The sequence below is a fragment of the Syngnathus scovelli genome, chromosome 2 (genome assembly GCF_024217435.2).
Source record: "Syngnathus scovelli strain Florida chromosome 2, RoL_Ssco_1.2, whole genome shotgun sequence".
Classification (NCBI taxonomy): Eukaryota; Metazoa; Chordata; class Actinopteri; order Syngnathiformes; family Syngnathidae; genus Syngnathus; species Syngnathus scovelli.
The window spans coordinates 17,739,650-17,764,967 of record NC_090848.1 but is presented as its reverse complement, the minus strand read 5'-3'; the positions used below and the strand labels follow the sequence as shown (position 1 = coordinate 17,764,967).

At 41.5% G+C, this 25,318-nt stretch overlaps 2 protein-coding genes and 1 long non-coding RNA gene across 6 annotated transcripts; 1 reads left to right on the top strand and 2 right to left on the bottom strand.

Moving 5' to 3' along the window:
- The first annotated feature begins 2,268 nt into the window (after positions 1–2,268).
- Positions 2,269–17,633, top strand: gnai3 (guanine nucleotide binding protein (G protein), alpha inhibiting activity polypeptide 3). Of its 4 annotated transcripts, none has more exons than XM_049754958.1 (9): positions 2,269–2,428; positions 2,690–2,889; positions 8,686–8,728; positions 9,100–9,241; positions 9,321–9,478; positions 11,119–11,247; positions 11,701–11,830; positions 11,917–12,070; positions 12,819–14,173. In XM_049754958.1, the coding sequence occupies exons 2-9, from the start codon at positions 2,772–2,774 to the stop codon at positions 13,034–13,036; spliced, it is 1,092 nt and encodes a 363-aa protein (XP_049610915.1). In that variant the 5' UTR covers positions 2,269–2,428; positions 2,690–2,771; the 3' UTR covers positions 13,037–14,173. The 4 variants fall into 4 exon arrangements, with proteins under 4 accessions (XP_049610915.1, XP_049610914.1, XP_049610917.1 ...); XM_049754960.2 differs by adding an exon at positions 14,519–14,667 and having other exon boundaries at positions 2,344–2,889; positions 12,819–12,933; XM_049754959.2 differs by lacking the exon at positions 12,819–14,173 and adding exons at positions 14,519–14,719; positions 16,046–17,633 and having other exon boundaries at positions 2,346–2,889.
- Positions 9,122–9,929, bottom strand: LOC137839852 (uncharacterized). The gene is made up of 2 exons (XR_011086244.1): positions 9,728–9,929; positions 9,122–9,538 (listed from the first exon to the last, which is right to left on the bottom strand). It is a non-coding gene; the product is annotated as an uncharacterized lncRNA (long non-coding RNA).
- Positions 17,537–22,629, bottom strand: gnat2 (guanine nucleotide binding protein (G protein), alpha transducing activity polypeptide 2). Its single transcript, XM_049754961.2, has 9 exons — positions 22,321–22,629; positions 21,104–21,146; positions 20,710–20,851; positions 20,285–20,442; positions 20,069–20,197; positions 19,878–20,007; positions 19,650–19,803; positions 18,787–18,995; positions 17,537–18,284 (listed from the first exon to the last, which is right to left on the bottom strand). Exons 1-8 carry the CDS (start codon positions 22,424–22,426, stop codon positions 18,805–18,807), a joined length of 1,053 nt encoding a protein of 350 aa, XP_049610918.1. The 5' UTR covers positions 22,427–22,629; the 3' UTR covers positions 17,537–18,284; positions 18,787–18,804.
- Between the last annotated feature and the right edge of the window lie 2,689 nt (positions 22,630–25,318).

The following is a 25,318-nucleotide window of genomic DNA, read 5'->3' as shown; positions in this document are numbered from 1 at the left end:
CATTATTAATAATAGTCAGGGATGCAACGATATCCAAACATTACAATAAGATGTTACAATATGAACCTCAGAAAGTTGTAGGCTATTGTAGGAGAAAAATATTTTGAAAAACAAAGCTAATATTGGGTTTTTGAGCAGAAATAGGCTTGGCCAGTTCTTTTATTGTCATGTGATCCTCAGCGGCGCCACGTAACATGATCTATATAGGGGAGTTCACAAGGCTGTTTTTGGACAGAGATGTGCTGCTTTAAGATTGTAAAACGAAGATGACAGTATTGTGGCAACTTTAACATCACTCTTGTTGTTACATTACTAGTAATAATAGCATGCAGTATAATAATAACATTATTCAAGGTAATTTGAGCAAAGTTGTTATTCTGGTAGCACATATCAAATTGCTAGCCCTTCATGTTAATCAGTCGCCAAGGTGTGGCTGTCTTTTCCAAATAAGGTTGGGGACCCCTAATCTAATACTCAGGCTTGTTATCGGATTGTAAAGAACTGTAACTATTGCTCAGTGCATTACGTGTCTGTTCCCATGCAGTTTTTTTTTTTTTTTTTTTTTTGCTGTAGCATCCCAGTCACAAGCATATGTTGCGATTCGAGTACAGCATACAAAAGCAGTATATTGGATTGTGGCCGTTTGGTTTCAGTCGGACTTTACTTACTGTCTTTCTTACTGTGTAATACAGTGCTGCATGTTGACAGGTACACAGGAGCATAAGAGCGCTTCTGTGTTTGTGATTGACACAAGCCACAGTGTTGTGGCTACATAAACGTGCCGTTGTGACAATGCATACACATTTGTGAGCCTTTGGCCTCATTTAGCTTGCCAAATAGAAGTCTCGCATCTCAGGTGGAATACACAAACACTTTCTACAAGTTGGGACTGATTCCAAAGAAAATGACATGATACGCAATCTGTTTATATATTGTGTTCTCTAAGCTCATTCTTTATGTTGCCTAAGTCTATAATGGACAACTAACTAGCTTGATCACAAGACTAGTGACTCAAGACCAACAGAACATTTCACACACTGCTGAAAGTCAGAGCCAAAAAACTGGCCACTTTGTTACAGGGAGACATGATGAAAGAAACAGTCACTTGATTTTGTTATTGTTGCACAAGACAAAACTCACTGCCAGCTGCAAAGTTCTACAATTTTCATGTGGTTTTATTTATAACTCATACTGGTTTGTGGCTTTAATTTGCCTTAGCTTTTTTTTTTTTTTTTTGATAATCTCAGTCTAACTTCCAACATCTCAGTTCAATCGATGTAATGTCGCATAAATTCGTGGTTATGATGAAGCCACTCTATCTCAGCATTTTTTGTTTGTGCCAAAACGTTTTTTTTTTCTGTATTCTGTTTATGTCAGACCTATAAAAACGATTAATCTCATTCTTTTTTTAGTTGACTGTTTTCCCCTTTTTAAGATTTTGTTGGTATCGGAGGGAGTTTGGCATGGTTAAAACCACGTAAGATTTAGGGCTCTATATTTGTTGACAGCGTAGATGCACTTGCGCAGAATCGGCGCATCTTGATTTACGTGCTGGTGCAAGCCTCGTTTAGGGAATTTGGCAGATGGCTCTGCGCCATACTGGGCGGGTTGAAGGCGTTTTCTTTGACACGCCCTCGGTGCGCCACAATTTGGTGGCTGAGCGTAAAGCAACCTTTACACCTGCTGAAACCAACCAATTCATTCAACACATTATTATCCATTGGCTGCGTTCACGCCCACAATGGCACAAACTTCACGTTTCTAACTGCGCGTGTTTGCAAAAATACCAAACTAAAGTAGACCTCACCCGTGTGAATATCAGGAATGTTTTGGAAAAGTGGGTAATAGTCGGAAGAGCCCCACGCAAGCACAGAGAGAATGTGGTAACACACAAGTGGGCCAGAATTGAAGGTCACATCATAACTGTGAGTCAGATGTGCTAACCACTATTCGACCCTGCCACACGTTAAACTTTTTAATTTCAAATGCTGGTAAAATAAAAGCAGACTACCTGGAAAATCTGTCTTGCCAATTTGATTGATATTTAATGTCTCCATCCATCCATTCAGAATCTGTGTTGCAGTTGTGCGTAAATCCGCTAAGAGGTGCTGTCACATCACAAAAACTCGACCCGTCATCCTGACTGGGTCATTTAAATAGTTAAAAACAGACGTTTTATCTATTTTAGCCAAACTTTTGTATGCTACTTTATATTAGGTTTTCAAATGACCCCGTGTGGCAGTTTTCACAAAACGCACCGGACAGTCAGGCAGTGCTGTTTGCTTTGAACTATTTAGCCTACATTTCCCATCAAGCCGATAGGGAGGGCCCGTTTTTTTTCCTTTTTTTCGCCTTTCAGATTACATCTGGATCAGCTGGAAGAGGGCGCGACTGCACAGCAGCAGCCACTGTAACTTTCAAGGCGAAAGTATGCTCTTTTTTTAATCCTTATTCATTCCAAAAGCGTTTGTAAATATTTTAGAGTTTGTGATCAAAATTGCAGGGAAAAAAAAAAACCTTGCTCGGCACTGTTAGAAATTGCTCGTTATTTCAAATATTTTTGAAAAACACCCCATTAGAACGCGTTTCCCCTCTTTCTCTTGGGGGACACTTGTGGCTGACACGGTTGGAGTTGAGCATCAGACTAAAGCTCGAACAGCGCACCAACGCCTCTCTGGACTTCACACAGTTCGGCATCTTTCCGCACGACCCATGAGCCGCTGAAAAAAAGCCCAAGACGACGATATCGGGAAAGTAGTTTGGAAGTCACAATGGGGTGTACCATCAGCGCCGAAGACAAAGCTGCGATGGAGAGGAGCAAGATGATCGATAAAAACCTGCGAGAAGACAGGGAGAAGTTGTTGAGAGAAGTGAAGTTTCTTTTGCTCGGTAAGTAACGTTTTGTCCTTTGGGCTTTGAACTCACCACGCCTTGGCCGACGGACTGGTGTCCAGTGCGCAAATTGAACTCGGGCGTTTGAATGAGGTTTAATCAAAGTGTGTTGCTTGCAGCAAATTTATCCTCGTTTATTGCGTTTTGGAGGCGTAAGCCAGATGTTCTTGGCGACATGTGCGGTAGAAGTAGGCCATAAAGAACTGCAGTCACATCTGCACTGGATCCTTCTGGGTCAAAAGTTTCCTAAATTGCACATCCAGCGGTGTCTTGACTTTCGGGTTTTATTAGTTCCTTGTAACTCCTTATACTGGAATAAAAAGCCAAATATCGCTACCAAATTGTCATTGACGCGTAATGAATTCGACTGCCCCCCAGACACACACACACCGAGTTAGACACAATAAGAATTATGTTTTTACTGCAGAAATTTGTATTGCATTGTATAAAAGCTATTAAAACATACAAGAAAATACAAAGAAATAAACTGGCTTCATAATGTGTAATTACTATATGTACAGAACAATTTGTGAGTTGGCGGTGTCCCTTTAATAGGTGTGGCCTAGTGAGTGTTCAGGAGCGTGAGTTGAGAATTTACACGAGAAGTTGCAACTGTTCTCATTTTGTATGTGTATTTTACTGGTTTTCTTACCGTAGAAACAGCTGGAAGTGCATCAATGTCTGTAGCTTCCCATGCCCACATGTGAGAGTAGTGCATCAATGCCTGTAGCTTCCCATGCCCACGTGTGAGGGTATTACAGTATCTGCTCCCCTTTTCTTTACTGTATTTGAGTAGTCAACAATTTTGCTGCCAACACAAAGCAAAAAAAAAAAAAAAAAATCTTCCAATTGATGACTCTAAAGGCATGTTGTAGGCATTGTATTTTTTTTCTCTTTTTTTTTAATTAAAATGCGTGGTTGTAGACAATCGTACTAGTTTTGATCAGAGTCAAAGTAAAATTTGTAAATTTGTATGGTTTGTTGGTATGTCTTTAACAATTTACCTTTTTGACTTGAATGTAGCATGTAGTCTTAAAGATCATTCAGATCCATGATATAGTATGTGATGCCCTGGCTTGGTCCGCCTATGAAGTGTCCATATTAAGATGTACACACACTGACACTGTCAGTGAGGATCACACAATCATGCAGAATTAGTTGGATGGTACTGTTCTCAGTACATTGGCATTTGTCAATGCTTTGTCTTTAAACAGAAATGTTCTGAAACCAGCTTTCCCAAATAAACCAGAAGTGACCTCTTTTTGGTTCCATGAGTATGTTAGTTGGAAGTTGGTTCCGCTTATTGTCTACAGTTCTTCACAATCTGGGCCTCAGAAACAAACTGTGCACAAGGGTCAAGGACTTACTAATTTATTTCTTTTAATAGTCAAACTGGGCTCACATCTATCACTGCAAAGTTGTGTGCTGGGTCTGTTACGCTACTCTATTTATACAACTGTAGCCACATCCATCTGTCAGATATACAAATAATATTTACTGACGTCACTGCTCTGGTAGACAGATCTACGATATCACTAAATCCAGCCGCCCATTTAGCGATGTGGCTGAACTAGAATTACCTACAAATTAATCACATTCAGCGAGTGACCCTCGTCTACCTGGCGACTGAACTCTGCAGACACACCAACAATGGGCAAAAAAAAGTGATTGTTTGGATTGGGAAATAATGTTGTTTAGCGCCACATATACTGTATTATTTTGGTGAACCACAAACAACATAGGAAGTTCAAAGAAAAAAAATGGATTGCCCTGGCCGCTCTAGCGACAGTATATTTCTGTCAGCAGAGAACACGATCAAGGAAAGGATGAGAAGAAAGGAGAGTGGATATATGAGAGGCTGCTGTCATTGATAGCCCCATCCATTGACCGCACTCTTGCTTCCAATTCGACGGCAGAAAGTCTCTCCACACTTTTTTAACCACCTGTATGAACATGAAAATAGACATATAGTTAAGTATGGCTTTTAAAAATATGTATTCACAATACATTCATTAACATTATTGACAGCAGCAAGTTGGATCTCTCTCGGTTCCCTGCATGTATATTTTGTTATGAATGAGCCTGTGCCATTTTCATCCATCCATCTTCTTCATCCGCTTGTCCCCACGGGGGTCGCGGGCATGCTGTAGCCTATCACAGCAGTCATCGGGCAGTAGGCGGGGGACACCCTGAACCGGTTGCCAGCCAATCGTAGGGCACACAGAGACCAACAACCATTCGCACTCACACCTAGGGACAATTTGGAGTGCTCAATCAGCCTACCAAGCATGTTTTGGGGATGTGGGAGGAAACCAGAGTGCCCGGAGAAAACCCCATGCAAACTCCACACAGTGAGGGTCGGAGGTGGAACCGAACCCGCACCCTCCTAACTGTGAGGCGCTCGTGCTAACCAGTGTGCCACCGAGCCGCCCCTGTGCCATTTTAATTATGATTATTGTAATAAAATAATATCTGTGCATTTGCTATTTAGTTGTGATTCCAGTTTGTTATCAAAACTAAACTAATCGCAGAGGGTCAGTAACCCATGAAAACTCATTGCAGGACCCTTGGCCACTGTACAATGCCATATAATCGTTGAGTCCCTCCATGTGCGGCTGGCTAAGTGTGACACTCCGGTATTGGAAAGTAAACAATATGACTCTCATGTCAAGGCAAATAAAGTTGTTGCGCATGAAGACACAAAGAGTTACAGTAGTCAGGGATGTAAGCAATCATCTAGGCAGGTGCTAAGATAAGCAGATACATAGGCAGGTAAAGTGTGACAGGTTGGCAAGCACAACAAATCAGCTGGTGGGCCAAAAATGCAAATTGCAACATTGCAATTGTGCTTTTTTTTTTTTATACTTTATATTCAGGACAGGAGATTTTGTGCCACTTCATATAGAGCAATCATTTTAGCAAGTACTGCTGAAAACAGACCTGCATTGAGTGACCTTTCTGGAGGAGAGGCTCTGTAACATGATCTCTTGCAAACTAATGGGAATATGCTACTTCTATCTGCAGCGTATATAAAAGTCTACACACCACTGTTAAAATCCCACTTAAAAAAATTGAATTAAAAATGTCTATTTTTCTTCTGATTTCATTTGGGGTTTTTTTTTTTCAATTGAGATTTATAGGATGTAGGTCACATTGTTGGTGAAAATAGTGTTAATGCTATTTCCTGTTTGATTTTTTTCACATCATAAAAACCTAGAATTTAAGTTGGGGTGTTTGTATATCCACTGAGCAATGAATAACTGCACACTCCGTTAGAATGCATGACGGTGAGCAGCCATGCACGCTAAGAAAAATCAAACCTCAAATTGCTTCCACATGAAAATCATTTTTTAATTTTTTTATTTTTTTATTTCTCATGAAAATACATTTGCGACTGCTTCGCTGTTACCTTGACTTAGTTTATTTACGGGTACAATGTTGAGAGCTCTCACTGTATGCTTGTGAACACAATGTTGAGGAGTGAGTTTTGGATGGTGAAAAACCAAAGAGGGCCACAGGGGTTGCCGCACCAAACCACAAAGCTGGAACGATACCACATCACACCAATGAAAATGTCCTTGTTAGACCACAAACAGCGATTCAACCCCGCCCAAAAAAATTCTCCCAAATTCTTGTTAAATGAGCCTTGGTAGTTATTCTTGCATCCGTTTGGCCGGTTGTGAATAGATGTGTCAAGTTGGCCTGGCAGGAGGCCATGTTTGATAATCACCTCAAAATGCAGCGAATGGGACGGAACGAGACACAGGGTTCAATGCATTTTGCCTCATTTTTGGGGTTTAACATTGCAAACATTAACTGAAGTTCTAGCGAATGGCATTTACTAGTATGAAGTACTTTACTGCAAATCTTGAAAATAAAACCTCACCCTGTGCTGAACATGTTTTAATTAATAAGAGCACGTGTTTCTCTTCAAAGAGTCCGTCCCATCTTGAGGTGACAATGACATCCAAATAAAAGCATTTATGCAGAACTTTTTACTCTAACACTTGGCCAAGACAAGTGATTGAACTTGTGGATCGAAGCAAAACCTTTTTTTTTTCCCCAAAACTTGATGATCAATAAAAACGTTCTTGTTCAGTCTTTCTGTGCAATGCTGTGCCAAATGGCCTATTTGGTACTGCAGCCTGGTGCTTGAGGGCCACTGACCTAGTCGACATAGCAATGCAGATTACTTGAAAAGTTTGGATTTTTTTGTTTCTCCTGTTGGCAGACAGACTTCATTCATAGGACTCAATGGTAACTCTCCCCGAAGGCTGATGGAAATATTGGGGTATGTCAGTCACACCCACTAAGCTGTTTAAATGGCAAAAAGGACGTAACCAACAGGGTGCTGGAAAAAATGAAGTCAGACAGACGCACATAAATTGAGCCAAAAACAGCACTATATTGATTGGGGAATTTTATTTATACACACAACACAACTCTGAATTAAATATTTATATGCACACGAATTCCGCTCTACCCTCATATAGGGTGCCAGTAAAGAATCGTGATAGTGCTGCATGGCTCCCTGTACAGTTGTGAGTTGTAATTCAAGATGAATCAAGGTCATGGTATGGAGTGTCCAACAATGAGACTGTGGTGGATCACATAGCTGACTTTTGTCCAGGTGGTGTGGGATATCAGAATGTCAATAGATATAATGAATGAATAAGAACTATTTGTTTGTATTTCTAACTTCCAGTAAGCGCCCTGCTTTTATGCGGGATAATTTGGGAACCCACAAGTATTTATTTATTTATTTATTATATACGCTTATGGATAATTTGGGCGGCTCGGTGGGGCACTGGGTAGCACGTCCGCCTCACAGTTAGGAGGGTGCGGGTTCGATTCCACCTCCGGCCCTCCCTGTGTGGAGTTTGCATGTTCTCCCCGGGCCCGCGTGGGTTTTCTCCGGGCACTCCGGTTTCCTCCCACATTCCAAAAACATGCTTGGTCGGCCGATTGAAGACTCCAAATTGTCCCTAGGTGTGAGTGTGAGTGCGATTGGTTGTCTGTCTCTGTGTGCCCTGCGATTGGCTGGCAACCAATTCGGGGTGTCCCCCGCCTACTGCCCGATGACGGTTGGGATAGGCTCCAGCACGCCCGCGACCCCCGTGGGGACTAAGCGGTTCAGAAAATGGATGGATGGATAATTTGAATTTTGGAGGAAGATGCAAACTCCTCATAGGATGTCCTGAGCCTTAAAGCTGTGAGACAAACTTACTAGCCACTAGTCACCACAATGATAATATAACAATATAAGCATGCAAATTTCACTTACCTAATTTTTATCATAAAGACCCATTACAATAGTAAATGTGTGTTTTGTGCAGGTTTACACGGAGATCATAGTGGGTTTTTTTTTCTCTCCTCTTCTCTCTGGTCAGATATCTGTTATCCTCCCGCCAGTGGAAGCAAAATGCTCAGTCAGCCAGATGCATCCTGTGTAGCTTAGTGTTGAAATTCTGTAAAGGTTTGTTTTGGGAAGTGATTCTCTCACCATTCATTGCAACACCCCTCATGTCTAAATCACTTGCGTAAACCGACTTCCGTCGTTGACTTGAATACCAGACAAAGTATGTCACTGCAGCGCTGAAGCAACTTAGTACATTCTGACTGTAGATGAAACCTTCAGGCTCCATTCAAATGGAGTTGTTGTTTTTATTTAAAGAAGTCACATGATCTTTACAGTAATGCAAATATGCATATTGCATAAGATGTAACTTGGGCGCAAGCAGAATAAGTTCCATGGCTATGATCTAATATGATTGCTGCTTATCTCATTCCCAGGTGCTGGTGAATCAGGGAAAAGCACACTAGTCAAGCAGATGAAGTAAGCATGAGACACACACACAAGTTGTTTTTTTGTTTTGAGCCTTGTTGTCTGTGGCAACAAACAGAGTTCATCTATGTGGAAACGAGAACGCAGACTCATTTTGATGCACCCGGGCAAAGCAAAAAGCCCCACATTTTGCAGAACATATGAAACAAAGGCCACCAAGGCCAGTCATAGCTTGGCAAGACATGAATAGAGTCCCCCGGTTCCCACATTAGACACGCTGCATGCGCACAAGAGCGCAAATTCCAGCTCTAATGACAGCTTTCATCAAACGTTGCTGATCACTAACATGTCCCACTTGAGCAGGAGCCATTCTTCACCGTTTAAAATATTTATACAGCCTGAAAGCTTTTTTTTATTGCTAGGATCATTCACGAAGATGGCTACTCAGAGGAGGAATGCAGTCAGTACAAAGTTGTGGTGTACAGCAACACGATCCAGTCCATCATGGCCATCATCCGGGCAATGGGGCGCTTAAAGATAGACTTTGGCGATGAGTCCCGGGCGGTGAGCTAACAACACCGAGAACCTTTGAACGTGCATGTTGTGAGCTGTATATGACGCAAAGGAATGCGTGTGTTCTCAGGACGATGCCCGACAGCTGTTTGCGCTCGCCAGCTCGGCAGAGGAGGGAGTCATGTCGGCGGAGCTCAGCGGCGTGATCCGGCGGCTGTGGGCCGACAGCGGCGTTCGCGCCTGCTTCGACCGATCGCGAGAGTATCAGCTCAACGACTCCGCTGCATAGTGAGAGCCATCGACCAGTTTGATTGGTTTCCACTGAACTGTGCTCACACCTCTTGCACTCTGGAAGGCAGGAATGAAACAGACATAAGGAAATATTTTAGTCTGGCTGCGTCTACTCAACCTTGATTTTTATTTCGCACGTTCTATATTCCACGGGAATACTCAATGGTTTACAGTGGCATCTTATCTATCCTTCTGTAGCTTTAATGCAACGTTCCATATCGCCAACTTTTAATAAGAGTAGCGTACCTTCTTCATTGGTGCAGTGTTTCCACTTGAACCAAAAGGAGGCAAGACGTGTCTTGTTTTAAAGGTCGCTGTGAGCGCTTGTTCCTCGCTTGATTGCATTCCTCAGCAAGAAGAGGGAAGCAACACCTACAGCCATGTTGCTGTAACGTAGCAATTTGTTGTGCGTATGCTGTAAAGACAGCATGACTTGAAGCATTCTCAAACTCATGTTGATTGCAAAATGTTGCATTTTGGAAGTGTTTTAACATGGCAATAATGTGCTAATTTCCTCATAGTTATTGTTGCCCACTTAGATTGTTCTCATGGTATCCCCTATCCTGCTCACATCCAGCCACACAGCATATGTGCTTGGTGTTTGATGTGCTTCCATTTTCATTTCTTCTTTACGATCACTGGTGAGCTCAGCCAATCTCAGATGATTTTGGGCGGCTGGTGGGGGACTACAGCCCGGTTGCCAGTCAATTGCGGGGCACATCCAGTAATCCCCCACTGATTGTTGGTTCACTATTCATCAATAGTGCACTATCAAAAGCCCACCAAAATGTTGCAAGATGCCCCAAAGCCCTGCCCAAAAGGACAGTAATTGGTGTCACGTGTACGTTGAAAGTGATACATCTTCATGGAGAGACAAGCTTTGTACAGTTTGACAGGGAGGAGCTGCAGGATGTTTAGCCTCTTTAACGGTATTACAGTTGAGGACTTTACAATGTTTAGTAATATTTTCCTCAACAGGTAATAAAGGTTTAATGATTGCAACATTTTGAACTTAGCTTTTCAGTTATTTCCTATGGGTGTAATGGATTTGCCCGAGGTCTATTAGCACCAGCACCTCACAACCAATCATTTTCCAGCTCAGAGGTTGAGCTGTAATCAAGTATTGGAAACCTGCTGACAAAAGTGCCCAAAACACAAATTCAGTTGCGTTTCTGAGCGGTTTTGGCCACCGGGAAGACCTGACCTTGCAGTGAAAGACATGCGCTTTGTTTTGAAAACAGGCAACTGGTCATGGCTCTCCTGTGCATTTTGTCTCCACACAGCGAGACAAGAAGGATCAGTAGAGTCGGTCTGTTCTCACTCATCTCATAAAGAGCCAGTGTTTAACGACCACCCAAATATGAGCCCATATTTAGTAGCAGTCTTTGGAACCCATGCGCATGGAACAAAATCTTCCCTTCTCTCACATCTTTGGAAACATTTTAATGCAATTTTGTTTAAAGTGACATTAGTTAGCAGTTTGACTTCAATCATCATTGTCTACTAAGAGCTAAATCAAGGTGTATCATATTAGCGGATATGTCCTAACATATGTTGTGTACGTGTATCCCAGCTGGACTTGCAATGTGATTAAATCACCTAAATGCCCTTTAACTTGCATATTTCTTGTGCTGCAGCTACCTGAACGATTTTGAAAGGCTCTGTCAGCCAAACTACATCCCAACCCAGCAGGATGTGCTGCGGACGCGCGTTAAGACCACAGGGATCGTGGAAACTCACTTCACCTTTAAAGATCTCTACTTTAAGTGAGTAAGAGCTCCAGGCACACAAATGGCCATTAAAAAATTGTCTACCGTACACAAGAGAGTTTGAATCTCAGCTTCCATCTTCGCTCTCTTCTTGCCAGGCATACGTTGTGAGATGATTGATCCTATATTTGATTAAATGAAAACTGCAGACAGAGATGAAATATATAGACCCTTATCACATGATTGTTTTTACGGACAAGAAATGACTTCTTCTTTTCTTTCCTTTGTCTTATGAAATATTTTTGTGTTTCTGACTTATGCAATTTGCTTGTGTCAGAGCACATTTTAAGCCTGTGTGTAATTTCATTTTAATGTATTCCATGGCATTTTTATTAACAGAAAAAGAAATGATTTTCTTAAAAAAAAGGATGCTCGTATTCAAAAATGCATGGCTTTAATGGTATTGGAAAATAAATGATATTTATGCAGCCTTGGTTTCTTTGTGTCCAGGATGTTTGATGTGGGAGGTCAGCGCTCGGAGAGGAAGAAGTGGATTCATTGCTTTGAGGAAGTCACAGCCATAATTTTTTGTGTTGCTCTCAATGACTACGATCTGGTCTTGGCTGAGGATGAGGAGATGGTTTGTTAGTTTTCTAGTTTCTTTCCCCATCTGGGATGCAAACCCATGTTGCCATGTAAGAGGTGTTGCTCGCTTTTTCCCCTCAGAACCGCATGCATGAAAGCATGAAGCTGTTTGACTCTATCTGCAACAACAAATGGTTCACAGACACCTCCATCATCCTCTTCCTCAACAAGAAGGACCTGTTTGAACAGAAGATCAGCAAGAGTCCACTCACAATCTGCTACCCGGAGTACACAGGTAGGTTGAAGAGGTCAACTTTTGTGTCAAGTCAAGTTGCTTTATACAGACATAATATGTTGTGAGCAGTGTATCCAGATTAGCCATTACTCTTTTAGAAATTAAAGGCTTACACTTGATTGAAATTTGCCAATTAGATTTTCTCGGGCGTTAACCCCAGAAGAACCCTTATCTGCCTGTCAGAGCACACAAATAGGCACAAGACATTTTTAATTATGTTCTACAGTAAAAAATGAGATTTATTGCAATTTGACCCAAATTTATAAGGTCTGAAACTGTATTCTCAAACAAATTTTAATCTACATTTGGTTCCTACTGTGCATTTATTATACCGCTGCTGACTCCGTATTTAACCAGGCAAATTCCATTAACGTTGTCAAGCAGAAAAAAATTCGGTTACAAGTGAAGGTTCCTTCAGATCGTTTTCTTAAATGTATTGATCACAGCGAGTTGTAAGATGTTGAACGTGGCCGACCAGCGTATCCCGTTAAGCTGATGATGCTCCCCTCATGGAGTTTGTTGATATTACACCCATGTGAACACAAACAAAAACACCAGCATAACACAGCGGTATTTCAGACACAACTCTAAACAATTTAATGGGATCTGCTTTATCGTTTCCCTCTCGTGGTGATGTTCTCGTATGTGATAGAATGTACACCCATTTATAGTTCACTGTGATTTTTGTTTAAACCACCCTGCTGCTGTTTTTCCAATTAGTACTACTTTATTTTATGTGTGTGTGAAGGTGAGAACTCATACGAGGAGGCGGCAATGTACATCCAGAGCCAGTTTGAAGACTTAAATAAACAAAAGGACTGGAAGGAGATCTACACCCACTTCACTTGTGCCACAGATACCGAGCACGTGCAGTTTGTGTTTGATGTAGTCACTGATTTCATCAAAATTAACCTGTTGGATCCACCACCAAATCGAACCGAAAACTTACTGATGATGCTGAACTAGAATTCCCTACAAATTAGTAATCACAATCAGTGAGTGACCCTCGTACACTTGGCGACTGAACTTTACACAAACACCGAAAAAGGGCAACAAAAAAGCTGTGATTGTTTTTATTGGGGAACAATGTTTTTTGGCGCCACATATAGTACTGGTGTTTTGGTGAACCACAAACAAGATAGTAGGATTTTCAAAGAAAAAAATGGATTGCCCTGGCCAGTCTAGCTACAGTATTTTTCTCTGTCAGCAAAGAACACAATCAAGGAAAGGACGAGAAGAAAGGAGAGTGCATATATGAGAGGCTGCTGGCAATGATAACCCCATCCATTGACCGCACTCTTGCTTCCAATTCGGCGGCAGAAAGTCTCTCCGCAATTCGCTTTTTAGCCACCTGTATATATGAAAATAGACATATAGTTAAGTATGGCTTTTAAAAACATCTATTTACAATACATTCATATACAGCAGGGGTGTCAAACTCATTTTTGTCACGGGCCGCATTGGAGTCATACTTTCCCTTGGAGGGCCCTTATGATTGTCAACGTTTTCTATATACACACTATAGGCTACAAAACAAAGTGATGAAGAACTAGTTTTGAAATCAGTGACTAGAAAAAACGGTTCAAATATTTTAAAAAGACGAATTACAAGCAATATCGCTATTTTTTTTTTTTTTTAAAGTGAATACAATTTGTAATCTTATTAATGACACAAATTTGATGCAAAATCTGTCTTCGCGGGCCACATAATATGATATGGCGGGCCACATCTGGTCCCCGGGCCTTGCGTTTGACACCTATGATATACAGTATTGAATGACTTGGCCGCAGCGATCTGGAGTTCTCTTGGTACTCTGCATGTGGGTTTTTTTTTGTTATGAATGGGCCTGTGATATAACCTTCCATTTTAATTATGATTATTGTTATAAAATAATATCTGTGCATTTGCTATTGTGATTCCAGTTTGTAATCAAAACTAAACTAATCGCAGAGGGTCAGTAACCCATGAAAACTCATTACAGGACCCTTGGTCACTGTAGGATGCCATATAATCATTGAGTCTCTCCATGTGCAGCTGCCTAAGTTTGACATCATGGTATTGGAAAGTAAACAATATGACTCAAATAAAGTGAAGTGAAGCTTCCTTCAGTTCGTTTTCTTAAATGTATTGATTACATGGAGTTGTAAGATCTTGAATGTGTCCGACCAGCGTATCCCGTTGAGCTGATAATACTACTCTCATAGAGTTTGTTGATATTACACCCATGTGAACACAAATTAAACAACAGCATAACACAGCGGTATTTCAGACTTAACTCTAAACAATTTAATGGGATCTGCTTTATCGTTTCTCTCTCGTGATGATGTTCTCGTTGTACGTGATAGAATGTACACCCATTTATAGTTCATTGTGATTTTTGTTTAAAGTACTCTGCTGCTGTTTTTACAATTAGCACTACTTTATTGTTTTGTGTGTGTGTGTGTCAAGGTGAAAACTCATACGAGGAGGCGGCAATGTACATCCAGAGCCAGTTTGAAGACTTAAATAAACAAAAGGGCAGCAAGGAGATCTACACCCACTTCACTTGTGCCACGGATACCAAGAACGTGCAGTTTGTGTTTGATGTAGTTACTGATGTCATCATCAAAATCAACCTGACGGATATCGGGCTCTACTGAAGCTGTAAAGGTCAGAGCAGCACTGACTTCACATCTAACATGTCTGCTTGGTATCAAGGAGATTGTGCATGTTCACTTTTTTAGCTGGACTGATATTACTATGAATATTATGGCATATTGTGGAATCTTCATTTGGTTCTGGTAATGCAAAGAGAGATGACCTCTCTATGTGCACGAAAATGAAAATATCGATCCAATTACTACCATCCATTACCCATAGCACTTGTCCTTATTAACAGGATACATTATGAATAACCATAATATTCCATATGTATGAGTCAGTTTATAGTTGCTGACATCTCTTGTTTTACACAATGGTTTATCTCTTAATTTGCTACAACGCTCCTCATGTTTTACATGTACGTTAGTGTGACTTCCAGTATTGCAACAGCCTCAGATCACAGGATGTGTGACAAACGCTATCGCAGTCTGATGTTGGAATGTTGGAGATGACGCAGAATGGAAAAATGCGAGGCAAGCAGACAGGGCTGTAAATAAATGCAATACTAATATTAACAAGAGGCACAGCAACTGGCGGGCAAAACTGAACAAAATGAATGAGGAAATAAATATGTTGGCATGGGGGCGAGTATGCGACGGCTTCTGAATGTTGTCAGGCAGCCATGGTTTTATGTTTACATTCCACCCAAATATGTTGAGGTCAAACCGCGGACGCTCCAAGTGAAATGTTTACTACTTCCGAGCTGTCTGGAAATCACCATTACAATCTGTGTCACCAGGCAACTTTGCAATCATTGTATGTGCTGACATGTTGACATTAATGAACATGAAAGCCACCTTTGAAATTTTCATTTTATAATTGTTTTATATGCGTTCACGAAAATCCATTAGTACACCATCAAATAGTACAGCTCAATCTTCACTTTTTATGGAATACTATACATTATTTAATCTATCGTGCTTTTTCGCGTATCCTTAAAGACACACCTGGAAAACCTTTACTGTATTGAGACAACTTGCTAAGTAATGGAGCTGTTATGTTAATTGGATAAGAAAAAAAATTAGCTGCATACATTTAAAAAAATGAAGACTTTGATGACATATCTTTTTCTGCTGATGTGTGTTGCGTTGGTTTGAGTGACACATTCCATTATGGCTGAAAACATTGGGAGAAAAAATATCAAAAAGATGACTTAGGAGTTATGCAGCTTACGATTTGTTTCTTTCGATGGATAAAAGGTTTTAGTCACAGGGTTGCATCCATGCATGTTAAGACTTGCGAGCCAAAATCTATGTATAATGTATTTTAACAAACACAAGAAAATGATGTAAAACTTGTTTGTTATTTCTTAAACTAATGTCATGTTTGTTGCAGGCGTCACAAGGGGGACTCTGGTCAACTTGGCTGCTATCTTATCTTCAAGAGTTGCAGTGCAGGTTTTTACAAACGGACTAAGCCTGTGCTGTGTGAACCAACTGTTGCATCCGCCTTTGTGAGGACTTGCATCGTGATACCTTTCAGTCTCGGCTGAGTTTTTGCTGGAATGAAGAGATTGGTAAGATCGGCCAGCGAAGCGATCCCTGTGAGTTCTTGTGGGTCTTTGCATCCAGCGCAGGTAATGCCAGCGTTGCATACCTTACAGTATGTCACTTTTTCACACTTAAACAGCTGATGTGTTAATTATTTGGATCATAGAGCTGTTATTTTGAAACTGGCTCACAGTATTGCTTTGGAATATATGAATGACATAAGTTATGTAGAGGACTTATTTTTTCGCATAGGTTCTGGGTTTACTTAGCATTCAGTCTAACATATCCCACAGCGGCACAATCATTTTACTATACTGAATTACATCATTGCACTTGCGTGCATAAAGGGAGATTATGCAATTTCTTGGCTAATGATTTTCACTTAGGATGTTCGGCACTGAAGCCATTTTCCCCAAAATGATGCAAAGAGTTCATTTTTGTTTCATAGCTACCACCTCATACTAAGGCAGCCTTTATTATTTCCCCCATGTCCTGTTCAAAGAAGTCCTATCGGTTATTTTTCCCATTTAGAATTTGCATGTCTTTGCTCTGCATTTATATTGGCTCATTTTAACAGCGTTAATCGAGAGGGGAAAAAAGCTGTCCTCGCTTTGTTTTGTTTTAAATGAAAACCTCCCACCAAACGGCCGATGTCTACCTTGAAGACTTAGAACGGCTATTTTCAAACAAAGCACTGAACGTTGCAATATAAATGGGAAACGGTATTTATAGGGACACGTTTGAAGCATGTTGACCCAATGCCCGTGAAGTCCAAAACGACATAAACGTCAACAACTGTAAAAACAGCAACGAATGGAAACTAATACATGTAAATAGTGCTAAGGCAACACATATGCACGTGAATAAACAATCAGGAATGTGCTGACTGCAACAAATATCTTTAACTACTGTGTTGGGAACAAATGATCCTTAAGAAATCTTATCCATACCAGACGTTAGCCTATTTATAGTGCCTCTGACCCCATTTACACTTTTGTTGCGAATGTGCTTCGCTCAGTGGATATACACGCTTCGGTTTCACCTTTTATAAATGATGGGGGTGGGTTGTTTCACTTTGCTTCATTTGTTCCACTGAACAAAAATGATACATGAATGTTGAATTGAATAAATATGTTTCCTTTGATGGTGTCTATAGTCCACCGTGTTTTGTTGCTATACGGTGGAAGGCTGAATGTTGGCTATATATTATAAAAATATCTCATTGTTTACATACATGTACAGCCCAAATCTCTCCAAGACTGTCAATAATGCTAATTCCAGTGCATTGTAGCCAATGAATGCTGACAGTAAAAACAAAAAACACAGTTCACAGAGATGCGTGATGCAGCTTTAATTCATGCCTCTACATTTTATAAGAAAGGACAAACTGTAAATGTTCATTCCCTTTTTAGTAATAAAGCGACACCCTTCTATATTGCTTGCCTTTTTCTTTCGCTCTCTCGTGTATATATATACAATATATGTAACATATACATTATCGTTCAAAACAAGTATGAATTAACTTCTCTTATGTACAATGTTTGTCTAACTTGTTTGCCCAACAGAAATGTATTTTTCTCTTTATAGGTCAGTTGTATAGAAAGCATCAGCACTATTTTAAATCATATACAATTTGGTTTGTAATCTGGACATTCTGCAAACACGGGGAATAATTTCTGATATTTGCTCTGCAACATCTTACGATTATATCAAGACCACCGACTACAATACTCAAAAACGATGCAATGATGCTACACAAAAACATTACTTTTTTAACTCTGGATTCACTGACTTTCGTTCAAAATAACTTAATCAAGCTCACGGGGGATGGGCAAGGGAAGCAATTGTTTCTTCTTCAAATACCAGCTGCTGCTGGGGTTTTTTTTCACAACCGAAGAACCAGTAAAAACTTGAATGTCCGTTAAGTAGGGCGTCTCGACCCAGTTGGACATGAGCTGTGTAGCAGGAAGAATGTGAGATTGGACAGAGTCACTTGGCATGAACACAACGAATAGAGAGGATCCTTGCTGCTCCATTGGTAAACATCTCAGTTAGTGCCAGTATGTGAGGGACAAAGTGAAGTTCTGCAGAGAGAAAACAAAGCAGAATTCAAAGTTGCTGCAGTGGTACATTTGCTCAAGTATACGAAATCAAATGTCTTGAATCGCCTGTTCGTGAACCCGCCAAGTTTCAAATTGATACAAATTGTGAATGGAGGGCCGATTGGCATCTTGTGTGAAGATGGAGGCCATGGCTTGCTTAATTTTTGATGTTCCACAATTAAAATACAAAACTGCAAGCATGTGAACACTGGTGAGGGCGATAATTAAGAAAAACAAACATGCTTCACTGATTTATTGTGCTAATGCTACGTCGTCTTCTTTTTTATTTGAATGCCCTGTAAACATATTTCATTGCTTTCTCGTTCCTAAGTCAAACATTAGCAAATTGATTCAGACGTTAAAATCACATGGCGTGACCTGCTTTCTGATAATCTTTCTCATCGGTTATGAATGTCCACTTTCATTTGGATACAAGACTCAGACTGCATTGTGTGCGTCATGTCACGTTTGGGTCCTGGCATACCTACGACTTTGGGACTGCTTAGAAGAGACCGCAGTCCTTAAGGTTTTCCTTGATAATGATGTCTGTGACGGCATTGAACACAATCTCAACGTTCTTTGTGTCTGTGGCACAGGTCAAGTGGGAGTAGATTTCTTTCACGCCCTTCTTCATGTTCAGCTCCTCAAACTGCGCCTTGATGTAGTTGCTGGCATCGTCGTACGTATTCGGACCTACAACACACAAACGTTTCATTCATTGATTTTTGCATTGATTCAGACACAAAGCTGTCTGGTACTTTTAAGTAACAATGTGTAAGAGAGTGACTGTCCTATTGATACCGCTGGACCAGCCAGGACACCTGACCTAAGTCAATTGTTGCGATGTCTATTTTTAAAAGGGGGGGCTAAAACTGTAATTTAAATTGGAACAACTTTATAGTAAATACTGTTGGGGACAGTCTTCTTTTTTCGACTGCTCCCGTTAATGGTCGCCCCAGCAGACCAATTGTTTCCAACTCACTCTGTCTTCTGTATCTTCCTCTGTCCCACCAATCACCTGCATGTCCTCCCTCACCACATCCATAAACTTCCTCTTTAGCCTCCTTCTTCTTCTCCTCCCTGGTGGCTCCATCCTCAGCATCCTTCTCCCTATGGTCCAGCCTCAGCACATGTCCAAACCATCTGAATCTGACTTGACCTCCAGACTGTCCCACCTGAACTATACTGTTGATCGGTGGTGAGCCATGAGATGTTTGTGTTTGCGCCTTGGCTGGGACACAACCAACTAAAATGTACTCAGTGTGTGTACAAACTGCTGGACACCAAAATAATCAGACATAAAGCCATGAAGAAGCTTTTTGAATTTGAATTCATATTTGTTTTTACCATCATAGTCTGGGAAGCAGATGCTCAGGTGGACCTTCTTGATCTTATCCTCGAAAAGATCCTTCTTGTTGAGAAACAGTACGATGGAGGTCAGCGCAAAGAACCTGTGGTTGCAGATACTGTTGAATAGATGGAGAGACTCGTGCATTCGGTTCTGAAAGTCAAAGTTAAAGAGCATCAGTCACTGTTTTTTTAAGGTCCTTCTTCACAGCTTGTGGGCCAACTTACCACTTCGTCGTCCTCTACCAGCACCATGTCGTAAGCACTAAGGGCGCCACAAAAAATGATGCATGTCACGCCCTCGAAACAGTGGATCCACTTCTTTCTCTCGGACCTCTGGCCTCCCACATCAAACATTCTGCGCGCCAAAGAGGCTATTAGCGTTTGGCTTCTGAAAAGCGGAAGGACGGTTTTCTCACCTGAAGTGCAGCTCTTTGCAGGAGAACTGTTCCTCAATGATACCAGTTGTCTTGACTCGAGATCGCAGCACATCCTGCTCGGTGGGGAGGTAGTCTGGTTTGCAGATTCTGTCCATTTCGTTGAGGTAGCTAAAGGATAGATACCAACAGCTCACAGTCGCTCCTATGCAAAGCTTGCATCTGTTTGCTTTTCAAGAGCTAAAGACGCAGACTCACTAGCCGGCCGAATCGTTGAGTTGGTACTCGGCGGCTCTCTCGAAGCCAGCCTGCACGCCGGAGTCCTTCCACAGCTTCTGAATGACATCAGCCAGCTCGGCGGGCATTGTGCCTTCCTCGATGGAGTCGGACAGGTTCTGCAGCTTCTGTGCGTTCTCCTGCAGGTTTTAGAAAAGGAAAATCCCGTCAGAACCAAAACACCTATGCGAGTTGGGGAAGCTCTAAAGTGGAAGTGGTCAAATGCAGAGTTTGACCTCAATATTTTGAAACAACAAAACACAATCTAAATTCACATTGGATTCAGTTTGTAATCTGTTGTATGGGGAACTTGTTTGTAAATACAAACAAATAAGAGGGCAATCAGCATCCCATATTGGATTTTGCTCTGTAACGTAAAGCCCATGTGGTCTTAGTGTCATCGAGACCTGTGCAGAAGGAGCGCCAAAATCAATCCCCAGCATCTCCATGCCTCTGATGATAGCCAGAGCAGATTGCAGGATGTTGCCGTAGATGATGGCTCTGAATTCCAATTGTTCCTCTTTTGTGTAACCACCTTGATGTAAAATCCTGTACACAAGGTGGAACAGAAACAGTTTGAAAGCAAATCACATCCATTCCGTCCCAAGCAATGGAATAACACTGGCTATAGTCGATGTAAAAAAACAAAATTTCACATTCACACTGTTTTCAAACAACAGTGGTGCCAAAGTGGATATTTGACATATTGAGCAACAACAAACCAATACGATTGCAAAAACCTCATGGCCCACTATGACTGTTTAGTGCTGACACAATACAATTTATTTTATGTTGACTTACTTCATTTGCTTGACAATGGTGCTTTTGCCTGACTCGCCAGCACCTGCAACAAGAGCATAATGTTTAGCAGATGCTGTTTCTCGTCAGCGTGGACACTGTTTGGCCCATAAACGGCAGAAGAATGTCTTTTTGAGCAACTTAAGGGAATAGTTTTACCAAAATTGACTAGAAAGCTTTCTTTGCTGTCTACTTGGTAACACAAGGACACACGTCTCAAAATTAGACGGCAAAACGGCTCATAGGCAGTGTTTACTAAACAATTCACACATTAAAGACACAGTCACGCCACATTCTTAACCCTTTTTAAAGAGAGCCTGGTGAATTGTTTAAATTTGTTGTATGTGCAGACTGTCAGACAAGGCATGTTGGCGTTTGAAGGTGCATTGCTTGGATGGACGAATGTGACTGCTGCAAAGTAGGTGAAAGTCTAACAGAGGTTCATTTTTTTTGTCATCTGAGGGATCAGCAGAGACCTCCGCAAGTGGATCTGCTCTAAAGCTGTTAGTTAATTGGATTGGCGTATCGCTGCTGTACTGTGATTCATTTAGACCAAAGGCTGTGATCTTTTAAGCACCAACGCCCTTACATAAGAACCGAAACGTCTTTGCAGCTAATTTGTGCACCCTTCTCACACTAGACGTGCTTCTCTGATATCCCAGTAAGAATATTTACATCTAATTGGACGCTTGCAAACACAAATTGATTGGCAGATTGTTCTTGTTTCAGTGTTGATTAATCTGCTGGATTTGCAGACTCAACTCACTGTTGCTGTTTAATCTCTTTCATCCACTCACTGGAGTGCCCAGGTGTCACCTTTCCATTAACATTATGTGAAGTTTTATGCAGGAACAAGCCTGCCCCCCCAAAGAAACGCTTCTTTCATTTGGCTAAGTAGTAAGTAGTTGTGACAGGCTCTTTTTCATAAGTATAAAGCCAGCCTGGATCACAATCTTTCTACACTATGAGGAGTTTTTGTACAGCAGCGTTGCCTCTGACTCAAATCAATGTTTTCGTAATCCTTAAAGAATCCTTAAAAGCCTTCTGTTGGTAAACCCATCAAAGAAATGTATTTTTTGACATTTGCTTCCAGCTTGCAGGTGGACTTCTCTGCTGTTTCCTTCTGTCGGAAAATGTCATTCAGAGAGATGAGATCTGAAAAGCAATCGCTTTGTCCACCTGCGTGAGGGATCCTGGTGAGCCTTCAGGTGGTCACTTACCAAGCAGCAGAAGCTTGACCGTTTTCGAGTCCTTGTCGGCATCCTCTTGAAGTTGCTTTTCCAACTCCTTGGACTTTTTGTCTTCGGCACTCGCTCCAGCGCCCATTCTTTCTGCCTCCTCACACTCAAGATCCTCAAGGAAAGAAATTTTGACGGCCCTCTGTGAGCTGTTGCAGAGAATCCTGGTGTTGCACTAATCGTGCCAAAAGGAGATTTCCGAGAGGAAGGAGATTGGAAGGAAGGGAGGTGCTTGAGCTTTGGTATCTTGGCTGGCGAGTAGATGATGGGACAGCAGCTCTTGACAAGTAGAGGGACAGACAGAGAGAGTCTTTAATTCCCTCTTCTTAAACCCTTTAGCCCGCTTCCTGATTGGCCAATCAGTCCAATTATCTTAATGAATGTAAATGCTGTCAACTCAGAGGAGACGAGAGTATAAACACTCACTTGTAGTGAGTTGCAGGTTTTATTCTGGATTGTAACAAACCATCCAATTTATTATTATTATTTGTCAATAAACTGAGTGTAACAGAAAGCAAAGAATGCGCTACATATTTTATGCACATTAGTATGTGTTCTATATTTGCAGCTTCAGCACACTGATGATATAATTTGCAGAGCACCTCAATCGGTGAAAAAAAAAATCAAGTTTGAAAATATTTGTAACGATTGTAGGTGTCTTTGAGATGAATTGCATTCGCTTCCTGTTGTACTCTTGACTCCGGTCACATGGACGAGCAAGGAGAGCAGCATTAAAGTCTCCTAAACTCCTTACAGTTAAGACGTTTAAATCTCAGGTGGTGCGGTGACTGCTAAATAGAGCAACTGCCGCCGTACCGCGTTATTTGGTTGGATGTGAACGCTTGGATGACCTAAATGCGTGCGCTATAGGTTACATAATCCCTCTGCAAATCAATGTGTGTTTTATGGCGAGGGGGAGAGATGTTATGAGGTGAAGATGAATGTGGCTGTGGCAACAGGCCCTCCATAAGATAGGCGTCAGTCCATCAAGTTCCAGCTGTGCATGTGGGCCATCTTGACATGCTGTTGGTAGTTAGATACAGACAGAGAAGCAGTATATTTTGGGCCACAAATGACGCCAGAAGCCTTTGTGGCATTTAGTCTCCTAAAGTGAAAGAACTGTTGCATTTGGCGCGAGGATTTCATTGAAGTGGTCAATATGGATTTGGACAGATTTACATTTGAAGAGAAGACCAGAGAACGACAAGAAAATCATTTATAAAAAAGTAAAGAAAGAAATAAACATCGCTTATCCTCATTAGAATCATGGGTGAGCTGAAGACTATCTCAATTGACTTTGGGTGAGAAGCAGGATACACACAAGTTAAAATCTTTTTAAATTCTGTTTTAGCAGTTGAATGATTACTGCTAATGAAAACCTCCAAATTGCCCTCTCACGGAATTAGAACGTAATAAAAGAAACAATATGAATCAAATTTAATATTAAAATTATGTTTGAATTGATGTGGCTCGGTGGAACGCTGGTTAGCATGATCACCTCACAGTTAGGAGGCTGCGGGTTCGATTCCACCTCCGGCCCTCCCTGTGCGGAGTTTGCATGTTCTCCCCGAGCCCGCGTGGGTTTTCTCCGGGCACTCCGGTTTCCTCCCACATCCCAAAAACATGCTTGGTAGGCCGATTGTCCCGAGGTGTGAGTGTGAGTGTGAATGGTTGTTCGACTTTGTGTGCCCTGCGATTGGCTGGCAACCGGTTCAGGGTGACCCCCGCCTATTGACCGATGACCGCTGGGAAAGGCGCCAGCACGCCCGCGACCCCCGTGGGGATAAGCGGTACAGAAAATGGATGGACGGACGGATGGATGGATGTTTGAATTTTCCTTCTTGAACATATATTTGTAAGTGTTTAATGAATCTGTTGTGAATGTGAATGAATGCTTGTTGGTCTCTATAAGTTATTCCCAAACTATCACAATTAGCGATCATCAGGTGTGCTCTGATAAATTATCCAATTTTACTTTATTGGTCTGGAAATTATGATTTACTGCAAATCGGGAATCTTGTTCATCTACTACAATGCCAGTGACTGCAGGGACAGCCAGAACAATAAATGTTCCTCCAGCAGAGGGCAGAAAATATATTTCACCCATGAGTCACCAACTCTGGTCCTCGAGAGCCTCTATCCTGCATCTTTTAGATGTTTTCCTGATGGGGCAGGCCGCTTGTGGCCTGGACACTACAAAACGGGCAAACTACGGTGGCACATCGAGTGACGCCGACCAATCCCATTAGCCCGGGGATGGCATAGCCCCGCTTTGTGCTCAGTCTCTGCGGTTCTGATCTGTTGACAAGATTACTCAGAGAGCCTCGGCTCAAGCACAGAGGCTGAGGATTAACACTTGACATTTTGGTTTGCGGGTTACAATCTTCAATGCATTCATTTTAAACGTCAAATTGGTAAGGATGTGTCGAGTGGTCAAACTGCTTAAAGGGCATAACCACATGGAGCCCAGCGCGTAAACTGTAGACCATAGGTGTCAAACCCAAGGCCCGGGGGCCAGATACGACCTGTCACATCGTTTTAGGTGGCCCACAAAGACAAATTTTGCATCATTACTTTGTGTCATTACTAAATTACAAATTGTCTTCTTTTTAAAAAAAATAGACATATTGCTTGTTATTTTTATTACCATTCGTCTTTTTAAGAAATTTGAACAGTTTTTACTAGTCCCTGATTTCAAAACTAGTTTTTCATCAGTTTGCTTTGTAGCCTATACTATATATAGAAGGCGCTGACAATCATAATGGCCCTCCGAAGGAAACTAAGACTATGATGCGGCCCTTGACAAAAATGAGTTTGACACCCCTGCTGTAGACAGTAAAGAGTTGAGGGAAAGTAGGTGTCTCTTCTTCCATTTGTGATACTTCATTGAGGTTGGACTCCACTTGGTTCCACCCACTGAGGAGCTCAGCTAGATTTCCCCCATGTTAATCTTTTAGTCTGGCAAAGAGAGAGGTGTTGT

What these genes read in the sequence shown, in the direction of transcription:
- gnai3 (XM_049754958.1), top strand. Translation starts at nt 2,772, where the DNA reads ATGGGGTGTACCATCAGCGCCGAAGACAAAGCTGCGATGGAGAGGAGC. An exon ending in AGTGAAGTTTCTTTTGCTCG is followed by an intron (nt 2,890 to 8,685) that starts GTAAGTAACGTT and finishes TCTCATTCCCAG; the next exon opens with GTGCTGGTGAATCAGGGAAA. An exon ending in CTCAACGACTCCGCTGCATA is followed by an intron (nt 9,479 to 11,118) that starts GTGAGAGCCATC and finishes CTTGTGCTGCAG; the next exon opens with CTACCTGAACGATTTTGAAA.
- gnat2 (XM_049754961.2), bottom strand. Translation starts at nt 22,426, where the DNA reads ATGGGCGCTGGAGCGAGTGCCGAAGACAAAAAGTCCAAGGAGTTGGAA. An exon ending in ACCATTGTCAAGCAAATGAA is followed by an intron (nt 20,852 to 21,103) that starts GTAAGTCAACAT and finishes CCTTGTGTACAG; the next exon opens with GATTTTACATCAAGGTGGTT. An exon ending in CTCAACGATTCGGCCGGCTA is followed by an intron (nt 20,198 to 20,284) that starts GTGAGTCTGCGT and finishes TCTATCCTTTAG; the next exon opens with CTACCTCAACGAAATGGACA.